Source organism: Pteropus vampyrus, unplaced genomic scaffold (genome assembly GCF_000151845.1).
Source record: "Pteropus vampyrus isolate Shadow unplaced genomic scaffold, Pvam_2.0 Scaffold126, whole genome shotgun sequence".
In the NCBI taxonomy this organism is placed as follows: domain Eukaryota; kingdom Metazoa; phylum Chordata; class Mammalia; order Chiroptera; family Pteropodidae; genus Pteropus; species Pteropus vampyrus.
The window spans coordinates 4,723,639-4,744,350 of NW_011888907.1; the positions used below are offsets into that span (position 1 = coordinate 4,723,639).

General features: G+C 47.5%; 1 protein-coding gene and 1 pseudogene across 7 annotated transcripts in view; one reads left to right on the plus strand and one right to left on the minus strand.

Moving 5' to 3' along the window:
* The first annotated feature begins 820 nt into the window (after positions 1 to 820).
* The window catches only part of EPS15L1 (epidermal growth factor receptor pathway substrate 15 like 1), a 90,349-nt gene continuing 70,457 nt past the window's right edge, over positions 821 to 20,712 (plus strand). For all 7 annotated transcript variants that reach the window (XR_002781973.1, XM_011366885.2, XM_011366884.2 and 4 more), the window contains exon 1: positions 821 to 910. Coding sequence is in view for 6 of the 7 variants with exons in the window: in XM_011366885.2 (XP_011365187.1) it covers positions 878 to 910 (33 nt within the window). In the remaining variant the exon portion in view is untranslated. The remainder of the gene's footprint in view (positions 911 to 20,712) is intronic.
* LOC111744074 lies at positions 15,680 to 15,798 on the minus strand (annotated as a pseudogene).

Here is a 20,712-nt window from a genome sequence, read left to right on the forward strand (position 1 = left end):
TACCTGAAAGTTAATTCAAAATTCCAACATACACTCAGGAGTGTGAACAGTCTTGTTAGCTGGCCCCCAGCTATTAGCAGCCTGTCTGTCTCTTTCTGTTCAGCCCCTTGTAATTTAATTTAGAACATCTCAGAATTTTTCTCTTATGGCATGTCTAAATAAATAAATGCCCCTCCAGAACCGGTCCTTCAGCAAACATCAAGTGCCTGTTCCTTGCAGGGCAGTGTGAAGCATAGAGGTGGAACATCAACAAAAACATTACCATTCCCTCTTTTCAGAAGAGGAGAGGGGCTGGGGGTTCGGGGGTGGAGATAGAGGGGTGCAGAGAGGCTACTTAAGTGATTTGCCAAGGTCACACAGCTAGAAAGTGGCGGCTGGGAAATGACCCCAGGCGTTGCGGGTGCTGCTGCAGCACAGTTTGTCTCGCAACCAGTTTAGCAGAAGCCCTAAGGGGGCAGACCCAAATTCGAACACAGACACACAGCAATCCTAGGAACAGGGCGCCGTGCGGGGCAGGGAAAGGAGCCCGACCTCTCTGCAGGGTGGCAACGGCCTCCTAATGCGTTTGCCAGGCGCATGGGGAAGGGAACGGCATTCCTAGCAGGGGGCTGGGCATCGACAAGGACCTGGAGGGATGACAGCACTGCGAAGTCCGACAGCCCGCCAAGGGTTGTAAACTTCTGCCGACACCGGGTTAGAGTGCCAGTTCCCGTGTGCTTCCCCGGCCCCGCCCCGTCCCGGCCTGGGCTAGGCGCGTGCGCGTGCTAGCTCGGCCCCGCCCACTCCCGGCGCAACTGCGCGCGCACCTCCCTCGCATCAGTGCGCATGCGCGGCCCCGCCCCGTCCCCCGGCGCTCGGAGCCCGAGTCCGCGGGAAGATGGCGGCGCCGCTCCTCCCGCTCTCCCAGCAGGTACCAGCGGGATGGACAGGAGGGGGCGCGGCGCCGGGGCGCGAGGAGGGTGCCACGGGAAAGCTGAAGCGCGGGGAGGCCTGTCTGAGCGGTGGCGGTTCGCGCTGAGAAGCCTCGGCGGAGGGCGCGGGAGTGGGCGGGCCGTCCTGAAGGTGACAGGCCAGCCCGGCCCGCGGCCTCCCGCTCCAGAGCGACCCTCGGCAAGGGGCAAATAGGTGGGGCCGCGGTGCGTGTCTGCGTGGCCCGGGGCTCGGGCCGGCTGCTCTCCGCCGTAGATCCCAGGCCAGACGAAGCACGGTGGTTTTGGGCTCCCTCCCGGGGAGGTGGGCGAGGAGAGCGAGCATCTCTGCTGCTGTGGCGGCCCTTCGAGTCTTTGTCTCCTGCCAGATCCCAGTGCCCGGGCGGACAGTATCCCCAACGGGGTGGAAAGTAGAGCCCCGCTGGAGCCAGGACCCGTCAGCTGCGGTATCGCAGACTCGTTCCCCCCTCCCTTAGGAGCTGCTTCGGCCACCCCTGAGCGGTGAAAAGGGGGATCGCAGGTCTCCGAGCGCCTGTGTCCTCAAATCCGCCTGATGCTCTTTCTAAGGGGCAGTAACAGTAAAGCGACATAAACGTGCAAAAAAGAGTCATACATAGGCAGCCCTGTTTTCTGGGAGGGACGTTCATTCATTTATTCATTCTTCAGATGTGCGTTGGGCCAGATGCTGGGAACACAGCAGTCACCCAGACAGACAAGGTCGCTGCTCTCCTGGGGGTGACACTTTTCGTGGGAACTAAGAGGATCCTGCTAATAACCGCTGCCTTTATCTGCTAAATGCCCGTTGTATTTGCTGTAATACTGTATTATAAGCACTTTGCCAGAATTATCTAGCATAGCATTGGGATTAAGAGCGAGGACACAGGGTCACATCATTTTGTGTTCAGATCTTGGCTCCAGCACTTATTCTTTGAGTGCCTTTGGATGAAGCTTTTAGCCTCTCCATGCTTCAGTCACTTCATTTAGAATATAAAAAAAAAATGAGATAATGTGAAGATTAAGCATGTAAAGCTCTTAGAACAGGGCCTAGCACATGAGAAGCACTCAGTGATACTTTAATTATAATTATCATTTAATACTCTAGCAGATTTGGACATGTGGGGATAGAGACCACAAGAATCAGAATGCCACACCCTGAGAGCTGATCGGTTGACATGACTGGTCAGCTGATCCAAGGAGAAAGACATGCAGACCTGCTAAATCTTACAAGAACTAGCCAATTTGTAACAGTCACTAAATTAAAAGCATTACAGGCCAATGGTTACTAATTAACAAGTTCTTGTAACATGAAAGTGCTCTGTAAACTAAGTGCCCTGCAGACCTGAGTATTATTAATAGCCAGTTGTTACAGTTTAGGGCGTAGAGGGTGAAACTCTTAGGCTCACATAGTGAGAAAGCACTTCTGGATTTTGGGGGGAACCTTTAAACTTCCTATTAATATTGGCACTAGCCTTAATTTGAACTTTGAACAATAGCTAAGGTTTCTTGAGTGCTTTAGAGTTTAAGTGCTTTCTAACATGTTGGCGCTTAGCCACAAAACAAAGAAAGGGGATTCTTATTTTACTGAAAAAGGATTAGTTTTAGAGGAAGGCAGTGACTTGCTGCTATGAGGTAAGGTATGAAAACCTGAATCAGGTCATGTGATTCACCTGCTTAGAACTTTTTAGAATAAAATCCCAGTTCCTCCCCAGGAAGTCCTGCTGGTTTGGCTCTCTCATCTGCTCTTTGTAGCACCCAAACTGCAGTCATACTTGCTGCCTTTTCTGTTCCTCCTGATAGTCCAGGCTCTGTCCTCAGGGTGTCCCCACAAGCTGTTCCTTCTTCCTGAACAAGATCTTCCCTGCTTCTTCCCTTAATCTTCCAGTTCCTTGCTCCTTTCCCTCCTTCATGTGGCAGCTCAGATCTCATTCTTCCCAGAGGCCTTTGGTGGTCACTATATAAGTAGACTCCCCTCCCCAACACTGTGTCTCCCCCACACCACCCCTCATCATCAGACACAGCGCACAGGTGTCTGTGGGTCTGTTTGCCGTCTTCCCAAGTAGACTGGGTGCCCAATGAGAATAGGCACAGGCCTCTTGACCCGGTGCCCAGCACCCAGGAGGTGTCAGATAAACCCATGAAGTGGAAATCAGCAATTTGTACCACCCAGAACCATTTTCAGGTGGCTATGTGTGATGTGGAAGCTAGGTGTCGGAGCAGAAATGAACGAGAACTTGTAAGAGACAGCCTGGATCCTCTGACAATTTCAGTTCACTGACTCCAGGATTTTTTCCTGTTACAGTTGTTGAATAGAGGCATGGCCAGGTTTTCTTCCTTTCGTTAATTATGTCAACGTTTCCCTACCTGTTCTTAAGTGACGCTCTTCATCAGGTGTTCCTGTCGACACAGGTGTGAGGTAGAGCTTTTTCAAGTGCTTCCAGTCAGACGGAGGGTATCACACAGTTCACAGTTAATTATAGGGGAAGCATAGATATGATTCCAGGGTAATTTCTGGTTGGGCCAGTGGGGAGCAGAAGGCTTTGATCTGGTTGAATTGAGGTATAGGGCACACTTGGAATGTGGGTGGCCAGTTGAAGGTGAGTAAGGTGGTTAGTAGCTTTGCAGAGGGGCAGGGCAGGGCAGGGTATTTTTTCCTCTGCCCCCATCGCTGCCTATGCTTTTCACATCAGCACCTTTCCTGGTCTCCTTCCTACTCTCTGTCTATGACATCTTCCCATACACTGAATATAAATCTTGTCAATTCAAAGGGTCTATAGTTCCTCCTCTAGGAAAGTTTCTTTCTCCCTCCATCAGTGCCTCGTTGATTTATGTTTTTCCCTGCACAGCTTCTCTTTGCCTCACCCACCCCTGAAACACACCTGTCACTCTTGTACCGCGTGCTGTCATAGGTTGTTGGCAACTTTGCCATCCTTAACACCAGTGGATATTGTTGGGGTTGGTCCTCTTCGAGCCTCTAAACACTTGTCACTCTAGCCCACCCATGGGCTCTCACATTTTTTCTTCTGCCCCCAAATTTTGGTCTCCCCTGTCTACATTTTTTCTCTCTGTGTGCTCTGTCTCTGGCATGGTCTCTGGTGTGTTTGTGTACCACACTCAACATGCATCCCTCCCACCTCTTCAGGAGTCCAGCCTCCTGTTTCTCTTTTGCCACCGCCAGCCTTCTAGACTCTGGAACTGGCCACCTCCTTACCACACCCACAAAAGTTCATGGGCTGGGACTCTCCCTCCTAGTTCATCCCATACCACTGCGGGATTCATTTTCTAAAATGTACTCTCAGTCACCTACCTGTTCCAGAAACATCTAGCTGCTTCCATTCCCCTCCCCCTAGTGTATCCAGTTCGACTGCTCCTGGCCCGCATTCCCATGCCCCCTTCTCACACTCCACCTGATTTTGCAGGCTCGCCCTCCCACTCTTCCATCATCTCCACAAAACCCCCTGCTCTTCCCCATGCTCCCTGCTTGGCTCTTGCTGGAACCTCTCACTGTGACTTCCTGTCCTAAGGCCTCTTCTCAGAGGCCTCTTTGGTGGTGTCTTCCCTCAGCCCCACCTGAATGGGGACTCTCCCTCCTGTCAGTCCCTTGCATGGTCCCTGGACATAGGAAGCACATGGTAACTAGAGGAAAGCATTAGGCTCATTGAGGAGGAGGGTCTGCCCTGTGCCCAAGGAGTTCTCTCTCACCCCCACCCAAGGCCACTGGGGTTCTCCCCGCTTTGTCATGTGCTTCCTACACACAGGTGCTTCAGATACATCTTAACATGTGCTACAGTTTTTATTCCCATTTTGCAAATGGGAAACAGACACACAGAGATTGCAGTAACTTGCTGAAGTCTCATAGCTGGTAAGTGCAGGCCTGGAGTTGACCCCTGTCTGTCTGCCTGCAGAGCCCTGTTCTTCCCACTCTTCCAGGCAGCCTGCTGGGCACCCTGCCCAGACAACAGCCGGCCAGTGTGTCTGGAATGAATGCCGAGTGCTTGGGACACTTGTTTGTCTTTTCGTCCTTTGTTTTTTTCTTCTCTAAAATAATTGCTAGTCTCTCTGTCTTACTAGAATGCTAATGGTGATGCGGTATAAATTGATGGGCACAGAGCCAGGTTTTAGAGTAAAGTTTGGCTCTGCCTTATAAGATGCAGAATTTCTTGGCTGTCTCTGTCTGATTGACTGGCATTGGCCTGGTTTTTGTTGACTAAGTAGCTCCTGGTCAAGCAAGAACATGTAAGTTTCATCCCCTTCGCCCCAATTTCAAACTTTAAAGCAACTTTCCCACGCCTGGTTCTTAACCCCAGTCAGCTGATCTGGGAAGTGGAGTGACTTCCCAGACGGTACCCGAGAGCTGAGTGTCCACTCTTCCATGCCTCAGACTCTGCCATGTTACCGTGCTGACAGACAGACACACTGCCACCACTCTGGTGAGAGGCATCTTGTCAGCTCACTCCTGAGGGTGCTCTCAGGTTCTCCCCACCTTGACCTGACTTAAACAGCCAACATCCATGCAGAAAGCTACTACATACTCTTCCTGAAGACTCTCTGAATCCCATTATCATTTGAGGTCTCTTCAGGGTGTCTGTATTTCAGTGTTAGGGTCCCCAGATATACTTTCAAGGCCTTCAGTTGAGCAGTATTTTCTGTACTTCAGTTTCCCCATCTGCAAATTAGGAATAACTCTTTAATATATCTACCTCATAGCAGTGGAGTCTGAGGATCCCATGGGGTGATGGATGTGCCGTCAATGCGCCTATTTGTGTATCTCACCATTCGTTCAGCAAGTATTTACTGGACATCTTCTCTTTGCTGAGTGCTTTCTGGGCAGTGTGGTGTAGCGGTGAACATGAAGACAGCCCTGCCCTGTGGAGCCGAGGTTCTAAGAAGGGAGGCATGGATGTAAGGAAATGAGTGGGTACCTACAGAGCCTATGGCGGTGTGATCGTGGTATGAGAACCATGAAGTAAGGAGGATACGATCCCATATGTGAGGTCCAGGAAGGCCTCATCACACAGGCGCCAAGGCTGAACAGAAAAGGCGTTTTGGAGTGCTCAGTTTATCCTCCCAGGGACCCTGGTCGGTCTTATCCTGGCTTCTTAAAAGGTAAACTGAGGCCAAGGGGTGTTATGGCACTTGGGAAAGATCACAGGCAGCAAGTTTTGCTCACATGGTTCTTTTGACCCACGTCTAGGCTCAGCATTGGCTGTAGTTTCCTGTTTTTTGATTTTTTCTTAAGCTGCCAAGCATTAAAACAATGTGAGTTCTCATTTGTTTTTAAACACTTGTTCTACCTGATCATTAGATACTGTGGAGTCTGTTGGAGAGAAGATCACTTGTTTAAACTTTTATTTTATTGTTTTAATCTTATCTCATTGGAAGGTAGAGGGGAAAATGGAAAGCCCTCCTCATTCTCTTTACAAGGGATCAGCGGGTTTCCCTGCTGGAGAGGGTCCTTGGTGCTTCCAAGCTGATGCAGAATGAGTGGGCCACACCTGGCCCACAAGGAGGGTCGACTAGGCCTAGGCCACAGTAGAGGCTCAGGCCATGGGTAGTCTGAGCAGGGGAGGGGATGGACAATTTGCTTCCACTTGGGTGTATAGGAGACAGCTGCACATTTGGACTGGGCTGTGGGGACACTGGTAAGAGAGGGAGGAGTGGCCTCTCAGAGGCAAAGCAGTATAAGCAGAAGCCAAGAAGCCAGAATTCCAGCTCAAAGGGCCAAATGTGAGTCTGGGGCTGGGACTCTGGGGTCCACATCCCTCTTGTAATTAGAGTGACTTAGGATAACAGGTTTGGTGAATGGGACACAGGAGTCTGTGCCTGGCCTACAAATTAGCCTGAGACAAAAGGGACTGACAAGTGTCTGCTTGCCCAGAGATTGGCTGACGACAGATGTGGGGGAGGAAGGGAGACCTTTGTAGGGAGCTCCTATGTAGGGTGCTTTGCCCACCATGGGAGTGTCAGCTTTTAGTGCCACAAGCCATTGGAGGAAGGTAGAGGCACAGAACACCATCAACAGCAGTCTCATGATTTCCATCTGGCTCTGCCTGCCGGGTGAGATTCTTATAGTTTTGATAGCAGAATCGATTTACTGATTACATTTTGAATTGGCTGATATAAAGTCTCTTCTCCTTTTGTACACATTGGTTGAAAGCAGGGAGAGGTGGCTCCAGGAAGCCTAGTCCTCACTGTCTGTGGACTGGATTAGGCCTGTGCCCTGTTCGGCATAAGGGACATCTGTATCCCGCAGCTCCCAGATCTGCCTTCCTTGTTCACTCTGCCTGTGGTTTCTTGGTCCTTTTTCAGTCACTGGCACAGTCAATTTTCTCTCTTGCGTCAGGACCTCTGCACATACCGCTCTCTGGAATGTTCCATTCTCTTTCATCTCTGGGTTAATCCCTACTCTTTGTATCTCAGGAGGCACATCAATTCCTGAGGTGAAGCCTTCCCTGACAGACTGGTCCGGTCTCTTTTACTGCCTGTGGGGCTGCCCTGCACTTTTACAGATAACAGTTTGTAATTTTCTATTGGGATCATTTGACTGATGGTCTCTCTTTCCCATCACCTAGATTATGTCTCCAGTGGCAGGGACTGTGCCTGTTTTAATGTGTCCTTGTACCCCAGGTGCTCAGTACTCATCTGTTGAATGAATAGCTGAATGGGAGGGTAGGTCCACATTATACAAGGCATTGAAGAGCTATGGCAGGTTCTCGAGGAGTGAAGTGATAAGTTTAGATTGTTTGACTGCTTATGCAGTGAATGCCAAGAGTTTGCTGTGTTATGGCATAATGGATAAAGAGTGATCTGGACTGAGATTGTTTCCGGAAGAGCAGAGGGGTGTTGTGATAGATGGAATAGTGGGCCCTCTAAGTGTGAGGAGGAAGCAGGAGAAAGAATCTGGTGTGGTGTATGTAGCCAGCAGCACAAGATAAGCCTGCCAGGTGGGTGGTGCCAGGTGAGCGGCTGTGTCAATTGAGATAAGACCCACCATCTTTTAGTGGGCCCTCTAGACCGTTGAGACCCCACATTCAGGCACAGATCAGAAGCAGTCCAACTCTTGGGTGAGAATACCACATTCTGTTTGCTGAACACCTACCGCCTGACTGAGATAAGCAAAACTGAGCCCCACCCTTCAGTTGGGCTCCTCTACAGCTGGACACAGACACAGCATGGCAAATGCCCGCAGCTGGCAGAGGTGAGATGAATTCCTCCATTGGGCTGGAGATAAAGGAGAAGAGGGGAGGATACTGCATCTCCTTCTGTTCTCTCCTCTGTTCCAGCAGGACTGCCACACTACAGGAGACAGACGTGTGCAGCCTTTCAGATCTCCCCACCATCTGTACAGCTTTCTGTCCCCACTCCGCCCAGTCAGAGCTCCCTTCCTTGACTTTGGTAACCCAGGGTCCCCCAGAACGGTGTTGAGAGAGATTTGGGGCACAGGTTTTGCATAGAAGTGAGTGTGGTTGAATACTTACTTTTTGTCCATTCATCATTGACCCCTGTCAGGGAAGTGTCATCCCTGTAGTCATTTCTGAATAAGGAAACTAGGAAGATGAGAGGTAAAATGACTGGTTTCAGACCTCCTAGGGGTGGGGTGCCTGGATTGTTTTCTCCTGTGGGTGCCACTCCATGGATTCCCAGGTGGTCAGGGGTACTCTGTCCCTGCTGTGTCCCGAGCCCCTGAAGCAGGCAGGTGATAACCGTCTGTTGGTCGATGACTGCATGCTCTGAATAGCAGCTGGGGCGCAGTCTGTCTCTGGCTGCCTTTCATGGCAGTTGATCTGTGGGGATATTTTGTCTCTTGGGTGAAGAAACAGGCACAGCGCAGGGTATTGCCTGCCCAGGCCCACTCCCCTGGTGCCTGGCCAGTGTCCTGGTGCCAAGCTCCCACCCCTCCCCTGGGGCTTCCACTTACTCTTCACTTCTGCTCTGGGAGGGTGTGGAAAAGGGTTCTCTTTCTACCAATGATTTACTAGTGGCAGTAATACGTGTTTCTGTTAATCATTATGTGGATACATAGAAAATTAGCTTTTCTTAATCCACATAGGATATGCTTTTCAATTTTACATTTTCCAATGGAATAAGAAAATGTTCTTTCAGACTGCAAAGGCGAAAGATTAAATGGCAAAAACTGTTGACGACGAGGTCCTCATACAGAGAATACTTAACCAGGACTATAAAGCTATGGGGGTGGGCTAGCCCTCTTCATCCCCCAACCCTGGAATGGGCACCGTTTGTGGTGGGGGTCCCAGAACCTCATAGACCCACGTATGTATCACAAACATTTCTCCTTTTGGGTGTTTTCCTGGATAAAGATCAGAACGGCCTCTGTGCCCACAGTGCACCCCTACATCCACTTTCTGCATGAGAAGAGGATTCTGGAGGGGCTCAGCTGACACCCACAGTTGCTGAGTAGGTCAGGTGAGCCTGCTGGTTACTGTGGTCAGTGCTGTCATTTCGCTTGCTCACACACCAGGCTGTGGAATCAGCATTTTCTTTCAGCCAAGAGCTTAATGTTGGCATTTGACTTTGTGGATTTATGTTTTTTGGTTGACTTTTAGCCACTAGAAAATATCCTTTAATTCACAACCATGTAAGTGGGTTTTTATAGCTATGTACTTTGCTTACTGTATGTGAAGTTGTATGTTTTAAAAAATTGACAACTGAGACTGAGGACTGGTAACAGACTGTTCTGTCCTGGATGTTGGTTGCAGCTCAGCCAACTAGTCGAGAGAGAAAACGAGTACAACATGTACTATAGTGATCCAGCGTTTGGTGAACTGGTTCATGTTTGGCAAAGATCATTTGGTGTGGTTGGTGTAAGGACTATGATTTGACACCTGCAGCACAGTCTTGATCGCCTTGTGTGACTTCCCTCCTCACTCCCTTGATTATTTTGCAAATAGAGCCTGTTCCTCTGTCTTAATAGTAATAATCATAGTAATTGATGTAAAATGACTTCTGTTTTAGAGTGTGTTTTATCTAGTAGTCTGATTTGATGCTTACAGTAATCCTCAGGGTGGCACTGTATTACAGTAGTTCCTTATCCCCAGGAATTATTTTCCAAGACCCCCTCGTGGATGCCCGAAACTGCACACACATATATGCTATATCTACTATGTTTTTTTCCGATACATACACACACACCTTTTCTCTTGAAGGAAGCACTTGATGGCTTTTCTTCGGCATATCTGAATTGCCATTGTTACTACTCTTGCGCTTTGGGGCCATGATCAAGTAAAATGAGGGTGACATGAACACAAGCACTGCAGTACTGAGACAATCAATCCGATAACCGAGATGGCTAAGTGACTTAGAGGCGGGTTGCATGTATAGTGTGGAGACGCTGGACAAAGGGATGATTCATGTCCCAGGCGGGACAGAGTGATGTGATGGCTGGAGACTTCATCATGCTACTCAGAACAGTGCAAAATTGAAAACTTATGAATTACTTTTTTCATGGAATTTTCCGTGTAACATTTTCAGACCACAGTTGATTGTGGGTAACTGAAACCATAGAAAGTGAAACTATAGGTAAGGGGGGAACTTCTGCCCTTCTACTTTACAGGTGGGGAAACTGAGGCCTAGCAAGGCTTTGTGGTCTGTCTTGACTCTGCTGCTGAGTGGTGGAGCTGTGTATGCCTGGGCACTGACCACGCTGCACCCCTCTCACCCTCTCCCTCCTGAGGCTCCACCTAAATCTTACCCATTCCGTGACAGATATTTACCAAAGGCCTGATATGGGCCCAGCAGCACACTGTGGAATAGATGTGAAACCTCCGCTCTCAGGGAATCAAAAATGTTGGGAGGTGATCATTACAGTCTCTTTTGCAAGTTTGGGGCCATAGGAGTGTTGTTTCAGTTGTGGGGAATTTGAGAGGCTTCTTAGAGCAGGGATCTGGAAGGTAATTGTCCTTCAGCAGGCAGAGGCCCCCCAACCTATGCCTAGGGAATAATTTATGCCAAGACAAGGGGCGAAAAGTGCATAGTATGTTCAGTGGAGTGCAAAGAAAGGCGAGAATTGACAGCTGTGTGCGTGCGAGTGTGTGAAAGTGTGAGTGTATGTGTGTATGGGTGAATGTGAGTGTGCGTGTGGGGTGAAATTAGCCTGGCAGGAGCAGGAGATGGCTCTGGGGAGCATTGAGGGCTGGGCTGAGGGTCAATACTTCTTGCTCCTTCAGCAACCACAGAGGGTCTTTTTGAGCAGAGGAGTGACTGTGTACTGAGTGGAATGAAATGAAGAGGAAAGTGTTTGAAAGTGGGTCTAGCTGGGAGGCTGGGCCAGGTCTGGACCAAGATGTGCGCAGAGTGAGGAGGGCATTGGAAGGCCAGCTCTCTGCTCTGTCCTTTAGTTCCCCCTTCCACTCCTTTCAGCAGGACAAAGCTGCATTCCTCTACCTGTCCCTGCCAGAGAGTTTGCTCATCTGTTGGTGTGTTTCTTTCCTACCAGATCAACACTCAGCTCTTTGGCTGCAGGGACTGGCTTTTTGCTCGCCTGGGGATCTGGGAGCCTAGCTTGATGCCTGGGGCCTAGATGACCCCCAGGCTCTGTAGAAGAGCAGAGGCTGATGATGCCACCCACAGAGGTGGAAGGGAGGCAGCAAGCTAACCTGGGGGATCTGGGAGTCCTTGGCAGAGAACTGCCTTGTAGCCAGGAGCACCTGCGTCCTGGGCAGTATACTCTGTTAAGGGATGGTGTAATGTCAGGCTAGGGGTCAGAAGATGGCAGGGATGTTGGAACCCTGGCTTGCTGATGTAGGAAAGGAATTTCTGGAAGGTTCACAGCATATTTGGAGAAAATTGGGAGTATTGTGGATTGTGGGTACCCTGTTGTGTAGGGGCTCTACTATTGAGCCATAGCCTCCATGAGTCTTTCCAGGGCCTTGTTCAGTGCCTGATCCATCATGTGGAGGAAGGAAAGACAGAATGGAGGAGGGCTGTTCTCTGAGATGCTTGGAGGAGCCAGGGAAGGCTGTGGGGATGCTGGGGCCACTTTTGATCTCAAGAAGCATTTTTGGGAGAAAGGGTTAGAATTTACTCCCTGCTGTACCCAGGTTGCCTGGGCAAGGTCTAAGGAGCTCCTGATTGCCTGGCCGCTTCCAGTCCCATCTACCAGCCCTCTCTGTGGTTGCACTTGACCTTGTCCTTCCAGGACCCCCCGTCCCCTATCCCTGGTGTTTTCCTGCCAGTGGTGCCCCCTTCGCTCTCCACTGTGGGCCTGTCCAGTGCTTCAGCATGGTGGTGCTCAGCCTTGGTGTCTCCTGTCCCCTTGGGCAGGCTCAGCTGGGGTGGTGGCCACCTCCCTGCTGTCACAGGTGTGTCTGACCTTGTCCTGTCTTTTCCTCACAGTACTTGGTAGCCCTCCGAGTGCGTTGTCATTTCTAATGACATTCTCCTGCCAGACCAGGAGCTCCATGAGTCTTGGGGGGAGGTGGTCCCCTTATTCACTTTTGCACCTTCACCGAGGCCAGTGCTTGGGACCAGGTAGGCGCTCAGTAGATACGGCTTGAATGGCAGTGAGATTTCCACCTTGATGTCCCATAGGGACACCCCAGAGAAGCATGTTTAAAGGTGAACTGTCATTCCTGCCCCCTTCTCTGCATTCCTTGGGCCTCATCCTCCTGGCAGATGCAGCCATCTCTCCCTGATCACTTCCTTCTGGCCCTGCCCTCCCATGACTCCTTTCGCTAGCTGAGTGCATGTTCAGTCACCTTCTCATGTGCGTGTTTGCTTAGATTGCCTTCATGATGACATTCTGGCTTCTCAGCAGGGCATGCATAGACCCCATCAACTTACTGTGTCCACCCTTGCTGCCTGGCTGAAATCATGCTGAGTGACCCCTGAATCCCTGCCTGCCCCTCTGCCCTGGAACCACCTTGCCCATCCCTGGCCCTTGCTCAGGCTCTGGAGGCCCTGGTCATACCTCCTGCTGTCAGGCCCCTTGGTACCATGCACTGTAGTCCACCCTGCTCTGTAGCCGTGGGCTCCTTCTGCCACCTGTCTCCCCTTCCTGAGCCCTAGAACATGGTCCCGCGCACTTTTGTGTTCTCCATGCATCCTTGTAGTGTGAACTCAAGCATGTTTGTTGAATGAGAGAGTGAACGAATTCATAAGTCCATGAGGTGAGAACTGGTGAATCCAAAGGCAGACCAAGCTTTTAGGAAGTTTTTTGTGAAGGGTAGGGGGAGGCAGTAGTTTGAGGTGGAACTGGGATGGGGGTGCATTTCTGGCGATGGAACATGTTTTCACATGGAGCTGATGGAAGGAGAGTGACTGGGGAGAGCACAGGACTCAAAACAGCCAGTGTTTGGCCATTGCTCATCCTGTGTCACTCTCTGGTGGTCGGGATGTTCATCCTCATTTTCCAAATGAAGAAACCAAGGCACAGAGAGGCTGGTCCCCCTCCCCAGGGTTGCACAGTGTTCCAGCGGTGGGATAGGATTCGAGTCCACATTTGTATGGTGGTGCTATTGACCTCTGTGTCCTGCATGCTGTATAGAGCAGCGTGTCAGGGTGATCTCTGTTTCTCTCGCACTTCCATTTCTGGTTGATGGGGGTGAGAGCGATGGTCTCCTGGGAGCATTGAAGCTTTCACACATTGACTCTGTTCCTGTCCCGTTCCCAGCCCCTCCTAATGGCTCCTGGCCCTGAACTTCCTCCAGCTCTCTTGTTCACTGTGACATTTCATTGCTCGTCTAAATTTTCAGCTGTGGTTCTCTCACTCCTCTGTTCTCCTTGAGGGCGAGGACTAACCCTCCTCCCACTCCTGTGTCATGTCCCCACTGAAGGCCCTTAGTTTTGTGTAGGTCTGACAGAGTCCTGTGCTGAATGGCTGGCACACATCTTCAAGTGATCCCTCGTTGTGGCGGTCATTTGGGTTCCTGAGGAGAATTGTGTATCTTTCTTCACATCCCTCTTGAGCTTCTCTTTTTCCCTTTTCTGTCTTATTTACAAAAGCATCATGTGCTAATGTAGAACTCTGGAGAGCTCAGAAAGAGCTGGGAGGCAGCTGGTTCACCAGCTGGTTCCCTATTAGCATGTGGTGTCCCTCCCACCACATTTAGATTCACGTAGATTTGATCACCTAGTGCTTACTAGCCAGTTCATAACTGTCAGAGCTGGTTCGGACCCTCCCATTCACTTAGCAAATATCTGACGATTGTTTTCCATTAATGTTCTCCCTGTACTGTTTTTCCTGCTGTTTAGTCTTCTTCGCAGTGGAGACAAAGCAGTTCATTATTGGCTTCACCACTCCTCAGCGGTTTCCAACCCTTCAGTCACCTGTAGTCCTTCCCTCAAGTTGGGCAAACTGATGGAATTCTCTTGCCCTTCCTCCTCTTTCTTGCACACCTGATCACTTCTTCAGGAGGAGACCTTACAGTAGTGGGAGAGCATACCTGCATGTGTGCGTGCACATATGTGAGTTAAAGAAATGCTAATTTTTACTGCTTGACAAAAGCATGATTTAATAAAGCTGTTCTTTGTTTATCACACTTGACCCTGAAGCAGCTTGTACCTTAGGATCTTTGCCAGAGCAGAAGAAACACATCAGATGTTGATCTGTAATTATATAAAAGTTTAAACACACTAAAACTCTTGGGAAGAGTTTAATGAGCTCTCACATACTCACCGCCCACATTACAACAGAGGCCAATGTTTTATAAATCTCTTTAGACCTGTCTACCATCTCCTGACCCTCTCATATTCATTTTTTGAAGTTTTTTTTAAATCTTAGAAATCATATTGCAATATGCATCTCTAACAGTTAAGATCATTTTTGCATAACCACAGTGCCATGTTGCACCTCACACAATTAGTAATTCTTTAGTAGTCTGTTACCCAGTCCATATTCAAATTTCCTTGATTGTCTAAAAAATGCCACCTTGCATTTGGTTATGAGGTCTTCTAAGTTTTTTTTTTAATTTAAAATCTTGAGATAATCTTAGATACATACATAGTTTAAAAAAAATGTAAAGACATTCTGTGTATTCTTTTTAAATAATTTAAAAATTTTTAAATTATAGTTGGCATATGACATTACATTAGTTTCAGGTGTACAGCATAGTGATTAGACATTTATATAACTAAGTGATCAATCACCCTGATAAATCTAGTACCTATCTGACACCGCATGTAGTTATTAATATCATTGGCTATATTCCCTATGCTATACTTTACATTCTCGTAACTATGTTGTAACTATCAATTTGTACTTCTTAATCACTCCCCCTTTTTCATCCACCTCCCCAAAACCTTCCCATCTGGCAACTATCAAAATGTTTTCTGCCTCTATGAATTTGTTTTTGTTGTTGTTTAGATTCCACATGTAAATGAAATCATATGGCATTTGTCTTTGACTTACTCTACTCAGCACAGTACCCTCTAGGTCCATCCATGTTATTGCAGGTGGCAACATTTTATTCTTTTTTTATAGCTGAATAATATTCCATTGTATGTATGACCTCTTCTTTATCCCTTCATCCATTGATGAACACCCAAGTTGCCTCCATATTTTGACTATTGTAAATAATGCTGCAATGAACATATGGATTCTCATGTCCCTTCAAAGTAGTGTTTTGGGTTTCTTCAGATAAATACTCAGAAGTAGGATAACTGGGTCCTTCTTTGTCTCGTTTTAGCTATTCATTCATTCATTCATTCATTCATTCATTTATTTATTTAATGAGGCAACCCTAAGTTGACCTCACAGATTGCAAGGACCTTGTCAGCTTACAATCTCTTATTTTTTACGCTTACAGCACCTGGTCTTTCAAGGTGGTCTCCCATCCAAGTACTAATCAGGCCCAACCCTACTTAGCTTCTGAGATTAGACGGGATCGAGCTTGTTCAGGGTAGCATGGCTATAGACTAGCCTTTGTTTTAAAGTCTATTTTGTTTAGTATAAGTATTGCTACCCCAGCTTTTGGTTGTTTCCATGCTCATGAAACATCTTTTTCATCCCTTCCAGTCCCTGTGTGTCTTTTGATCTGAAATGAATCTCTTATAGGCAACATATGTAATAGTTTGTATTATTATCCATTTAGCCACCCTGTTTTTTGATTGGAGAATTTAATCCACTTACTTTTAAAGTAATTGGTGATAGCTATGTAGTTATTGCCATTTTATTATTCACATTTTTTATCTTTTTTCTTCTTAAAGAAGTCCCTCAAATTTCCTGTAGTACTGGCTCAGTAGTGATGAACCTCTTTAGCTTTTTCTTGTCTGGGAAGCTCTTTATCTGTCCTTCGATTCTAAATGATAGCTTTGCTGGGTAGAGTAATCTTGGTTATAGGGCCTTGCTTTTCGTCGCTTTGAATATTTCCTGCCAGTCCCTTCTGAACTGCAAAGCTTCTGTTGAGAAATCAGCTGACAGTCTTATGGGAGCTCCCTTGAAAATAACTAACTGCTTTTCTCTTGCTGCTTTTAAGATTCTCTTTGTCTTTAACCTTTGGCATTGTAATTATGATGTGTCTTGGTGTGAGCCTCTTTGCATTCATCTTGTTTGGGACTCTGAGCTTCCTGGGCTTGAATATTTATTTCCTTCACTGGGTTAGGGAAATTTTCTGTCATTATTTCTTCAACTAGGTTTTCAATCCCTTGCTCTCTACCCTTCTGGTATTCCTATGATGAGAATATTGGTATACTTGATGTTGTCCCAGAGGCCCCATAAACAAGCCTCATTTTTTTTTTCCTGTTCTAATTGGCCGTTTTCTGCTACCTTATCTTTCAAATCGCCGATTCAATCCTCTGCTTCATCTAATCTACTGTTGAGTCCTCTTAAAGTATTTTTCATTTCAACTATTCTTCATTTCTGACTGGTTCTTTATGTTTTTATATTTTCTAGAAAACATTTTTATGTTTTCTGTCTCTTTGTTGAAATTCTCACTGAATTCATTTACTCTTATCCTAAGTTCATTGAGTATCCCTATAACAAGTGTTTTGAACTCTGCATCTGGTAGATTGCTTGTCTCCATTTTGCGTATTTCTTTTTCTGGAGCTTTGTTCTGTTCTTTCATTTGGGACATGTTTCTTTGTCTCCCCATTTTGGCTGCCTCCCTGTGTTGTTTCTATGTATTAGGTAGGGCTGCTATGTTTCTTGTTCTTAGTAGAGTAGGCTTATGTAGTAGGTGTACTCTGGGGCCCAGTGGCACAGTCTCCCTGGTCATCTGAGCCAGGTGCTCCAGGTGTGTTGTGCTCTCCTGTTGTAGTTGAGCCTTGATTGCTGTTTGCATGTCAGTGGGAGAGATTGACTCTCTGGCTGATTGGTTGTGAGAACTGGCCGGTTTTTACAATGGAGGAGCTATTGTATAGGAGCTGACCTTATGGAGCAGGATTCGCTTTAGCAGGGCTCTGGTGTCTGCCCAGTTTGCCCTTTGGGTGTGTCATCCTCAGATGTGGCCTTGGGTAGTGCAGTGGCTCAGACTGAAGCTGACCACTAGGCATGCAGGCCAGGGTCTTCTGGGAGGGGCTTTACCGCAAGCCAAGTTCAGCCTCTGTCTGTGCCCAACCCGGGACTACCTGGCATGAGCCACCAAGCAGTCTGCAGATGGCTACCACCCGCGCTGGGCTTAGATGTACCTCGAGAGTCCAAGCCACAAACTAAGTCTGGCTGCTCCTAGTGCTGGGCTTGAGGCTGCTCAGCAAGAGATGTGGGGCACTATGAGGCCAAATGCTGCTTCTTTAGGTTTTTGTGAACCTTTGAGGGATTTTAGGAAAGTCTACAGCATGAGCCAGGCCATTTGTATGGAAGATCTACTGGAAGGGGCTTGGGTGGGCCTGCAATTTGGGTGGGGTCTCAGGGAATCATCAGGGCCGGGTAGTCAGGTTGATGGAGACTCAGATATGGCGGCCACCTGCATCTACATACTGGGAGTAAGGAGGGCTCAACAAAGGAACACTGTCCTCTGCCAGCACTACTTTCTGGGAGAAAGCTGCCCCTCCAGCCCTTACCCCTAAGCCAGACAACTCTGTTTCTCCTTATAAGTCCCTGGTACTCTTTGAGCTGCTGCCCCAGAGCTGGAGCTTAGAGCAAGTGAGTCTGTCAGCAAGTGAGTTCACACACGCAGGCTGCTTTAGAGGAATGTCTGTGACTCCAGCTGCCCTCCATCTCAAATCTCTGTTGATTTTCACAGATAGAAGTTGTGGAGACTTCTCTTCCTGGCACTGGAATTCTGGGTTGGGGGGCCTGGTGTGGAACCAGGACCCCTTGATACTTTAGGGGAATCTCCACAGCTGAAATAACTCTCCCGATTTTCAATCGCCACACATGGGTGTGAGACCAGCCTCTTTTGTGTCTCCACGCCTCCTACCATTTTTGAGGTGGCCTCTTTTATGTGTCCAGTTGTAGGACTTCTGTTCAGCTAGACTTCAGGCAACTTCCAATAATGGCTATTTTGTAGTTTATTTGTAATTTTGATGTAGTTGTGAGGAGGCAAACACAGTGTTTACCTACTCCGCCATCTTAACTGGAGCACCCCATCCTATGTATTGTTTACTCACTTTCCTCCAGTGGTAACATCTTGCAGATCTATAGTACACCATCACAACCAAAACATGGATGTTGCTACAGCCAGATGCAGAACAGTTCTGTCCCCACAGGGACTGTTGCCTTTTTATAGCCACCTCCACTTCTCTCCCTACCTACCCTTTCCTTAACCCCTGGCAACCATTAATCTGTTCATTTCTATCATTTGAGCATGTTATATAATGGAATCATTAGAATATAATCTTTGGAGATTGGCCTTTTCACTCAGCATAATCCTCTGGAGATTCTTCCAGGTTGTTGCATGTATCAGCAGTTTGTTCCTTTTCACTGCCAAGTAGTATTCCATGGGACCACAGTTTATTTAACCAGTCACCCACTGAAGGACATCTGGGTGTTTCTAGTTAGAGTACAGGATATTATGTGAATCCAGGTCTTCATTTCTAGTTGATGAATAAAGCTGCACTAAACATTTGAGTACAGGATATTATGTGAACTCAGGTCTTCATTTCTTCAGGTGAATACCCAAGACAGTTACTGGGTCATGTGATAGTTGTGTATTTAGTTTTTTTTTTTGTTTGTTTGTTTGTTTTTAGAAACTGCCATGTTGTGTTTCAGAGTAACTGTACCTTTTTACATTACCTCCAGCAATATACAAGTGATTGAATGTCTTTGCCTATTCACAGATGTTGCTATTTTAGCCATTCTGATCGGTGTGTGGTGGCATTTCGCTGTGGTTTTAGGTTGCATTTCCTTGATGGCTAACAATATGTTGGTTATCTTTTCATTTGCTTATTTGCCATTTGTATACCATCTTTGGTGAAATATCCCTTAATGTCTAGCCCATGTTCTCATTGGATGGACTGTTTGCATTTTTGCTGTTGAGTTTTGAGAATTCTTTATTATGTTCTAGATACTAGTCCTTTGTCAGACATGTGATTTGCAAGTATTTCATCCCCATCCATGGCTTATCTTTTCATCCTCTTATCAGGATCTTTCATAGAGCAAACATTTTAAATTTTGATGAGATCCAGTTTATTGATTTTTTTCCTCCTATGAATCAGGCTTTTGGTGTTAAGAACTGTCTGCCTAGCCCCTGATCTTGAATATCTTCCATATTTTTTCCTAAAATTTTTATAGTTTTACAGTTAAGTCTGTGATCCATTTGGAGTCAGTATATATGTTCAAGTCGAGTCTTGCACTTTGATGTCTGTGGAATAAATTGCACCATCACATGATCACGTGTGCATTTTCCCAGGCATGCATGCATGGGAGGCTGTGCCGTGGCCCAGCACTGTCATACATGGGCTGTTTTTGCAGGGGACACAGTAACTTAGGGCCACATAACCTGGGTGTTCTTATGGCTCCATCACTTACTGGCTCTGTGACCCTGGGTAACCTTAGTCTCCCATGTATAAGTTGGGGGCTACAATGCTACCTGCCGATAGCGTTGTTGGGAGGATTAAGAGAGATGCTAGATAGAAAACCGTGAGCACTCAATAAATGTGATCTACTATTTATCAGAACAAGGAATTATAGATACTCTTCTAAAAGTTTAACAATAAAAACAAATTTGCTTTTAAAAATGTCATTTTGAACCGAGCAAGGTCAGTGATCATTGCTTTGTTTTGCATGAGAGAGCATACTTCCAGCAGACTGGGAATTCTCTTCCAGGCATAATAATTTAGGAGTCCTGCCCTGGACGAAAGCAGGGATCAGAGCTGGGTGAACTCAGTCCTGGTGGGATTAGGAGTGGCTAGAAGCCCAATCCTCAGAGGATCTCCCCTCTAAAGTGGTTCTGTTGTGTCTTTCATCTCAAGCTGGTTTTCTCCAGCATTAAAGTCGCAGGCATTCACATAACTGTGATGTTTTAAAGCCCTCCCAACAGAAGAATGTGAACTTGTCCTCCAGTGTTTCCCCTTCCTGTCCCCCTACTTGTAAACTCTGTATGGGCTGGAGGATAGAGTGAAGAGGCCACAGGAACTTTTCACGTTATCTCTGCTAGTATTTTAAGACACGAAGAGCAACTAAAAGGTTGAATCAAAATTTATTGAATCTCATTAATTCAGATGCTATCAAAGATGGCATTTTAGTACAATGGGCTGGTGGAGGAGAATGCCATCCTGGGCCAGCTCTATCTTGCTTCCAATCTTGAAACCATCATCTGGCCCTCTGTAGCCACTTACACTGAAAGCCTTGTCCCCTGGCCCATTCTGTTTTTGCCTTTGCCCTGGCTTGGCCTTGGGCTTGCCTTGGGGTCAGACACGGGCAGGCAGCTCAGAGGGCTTTGTCCCAGCATCT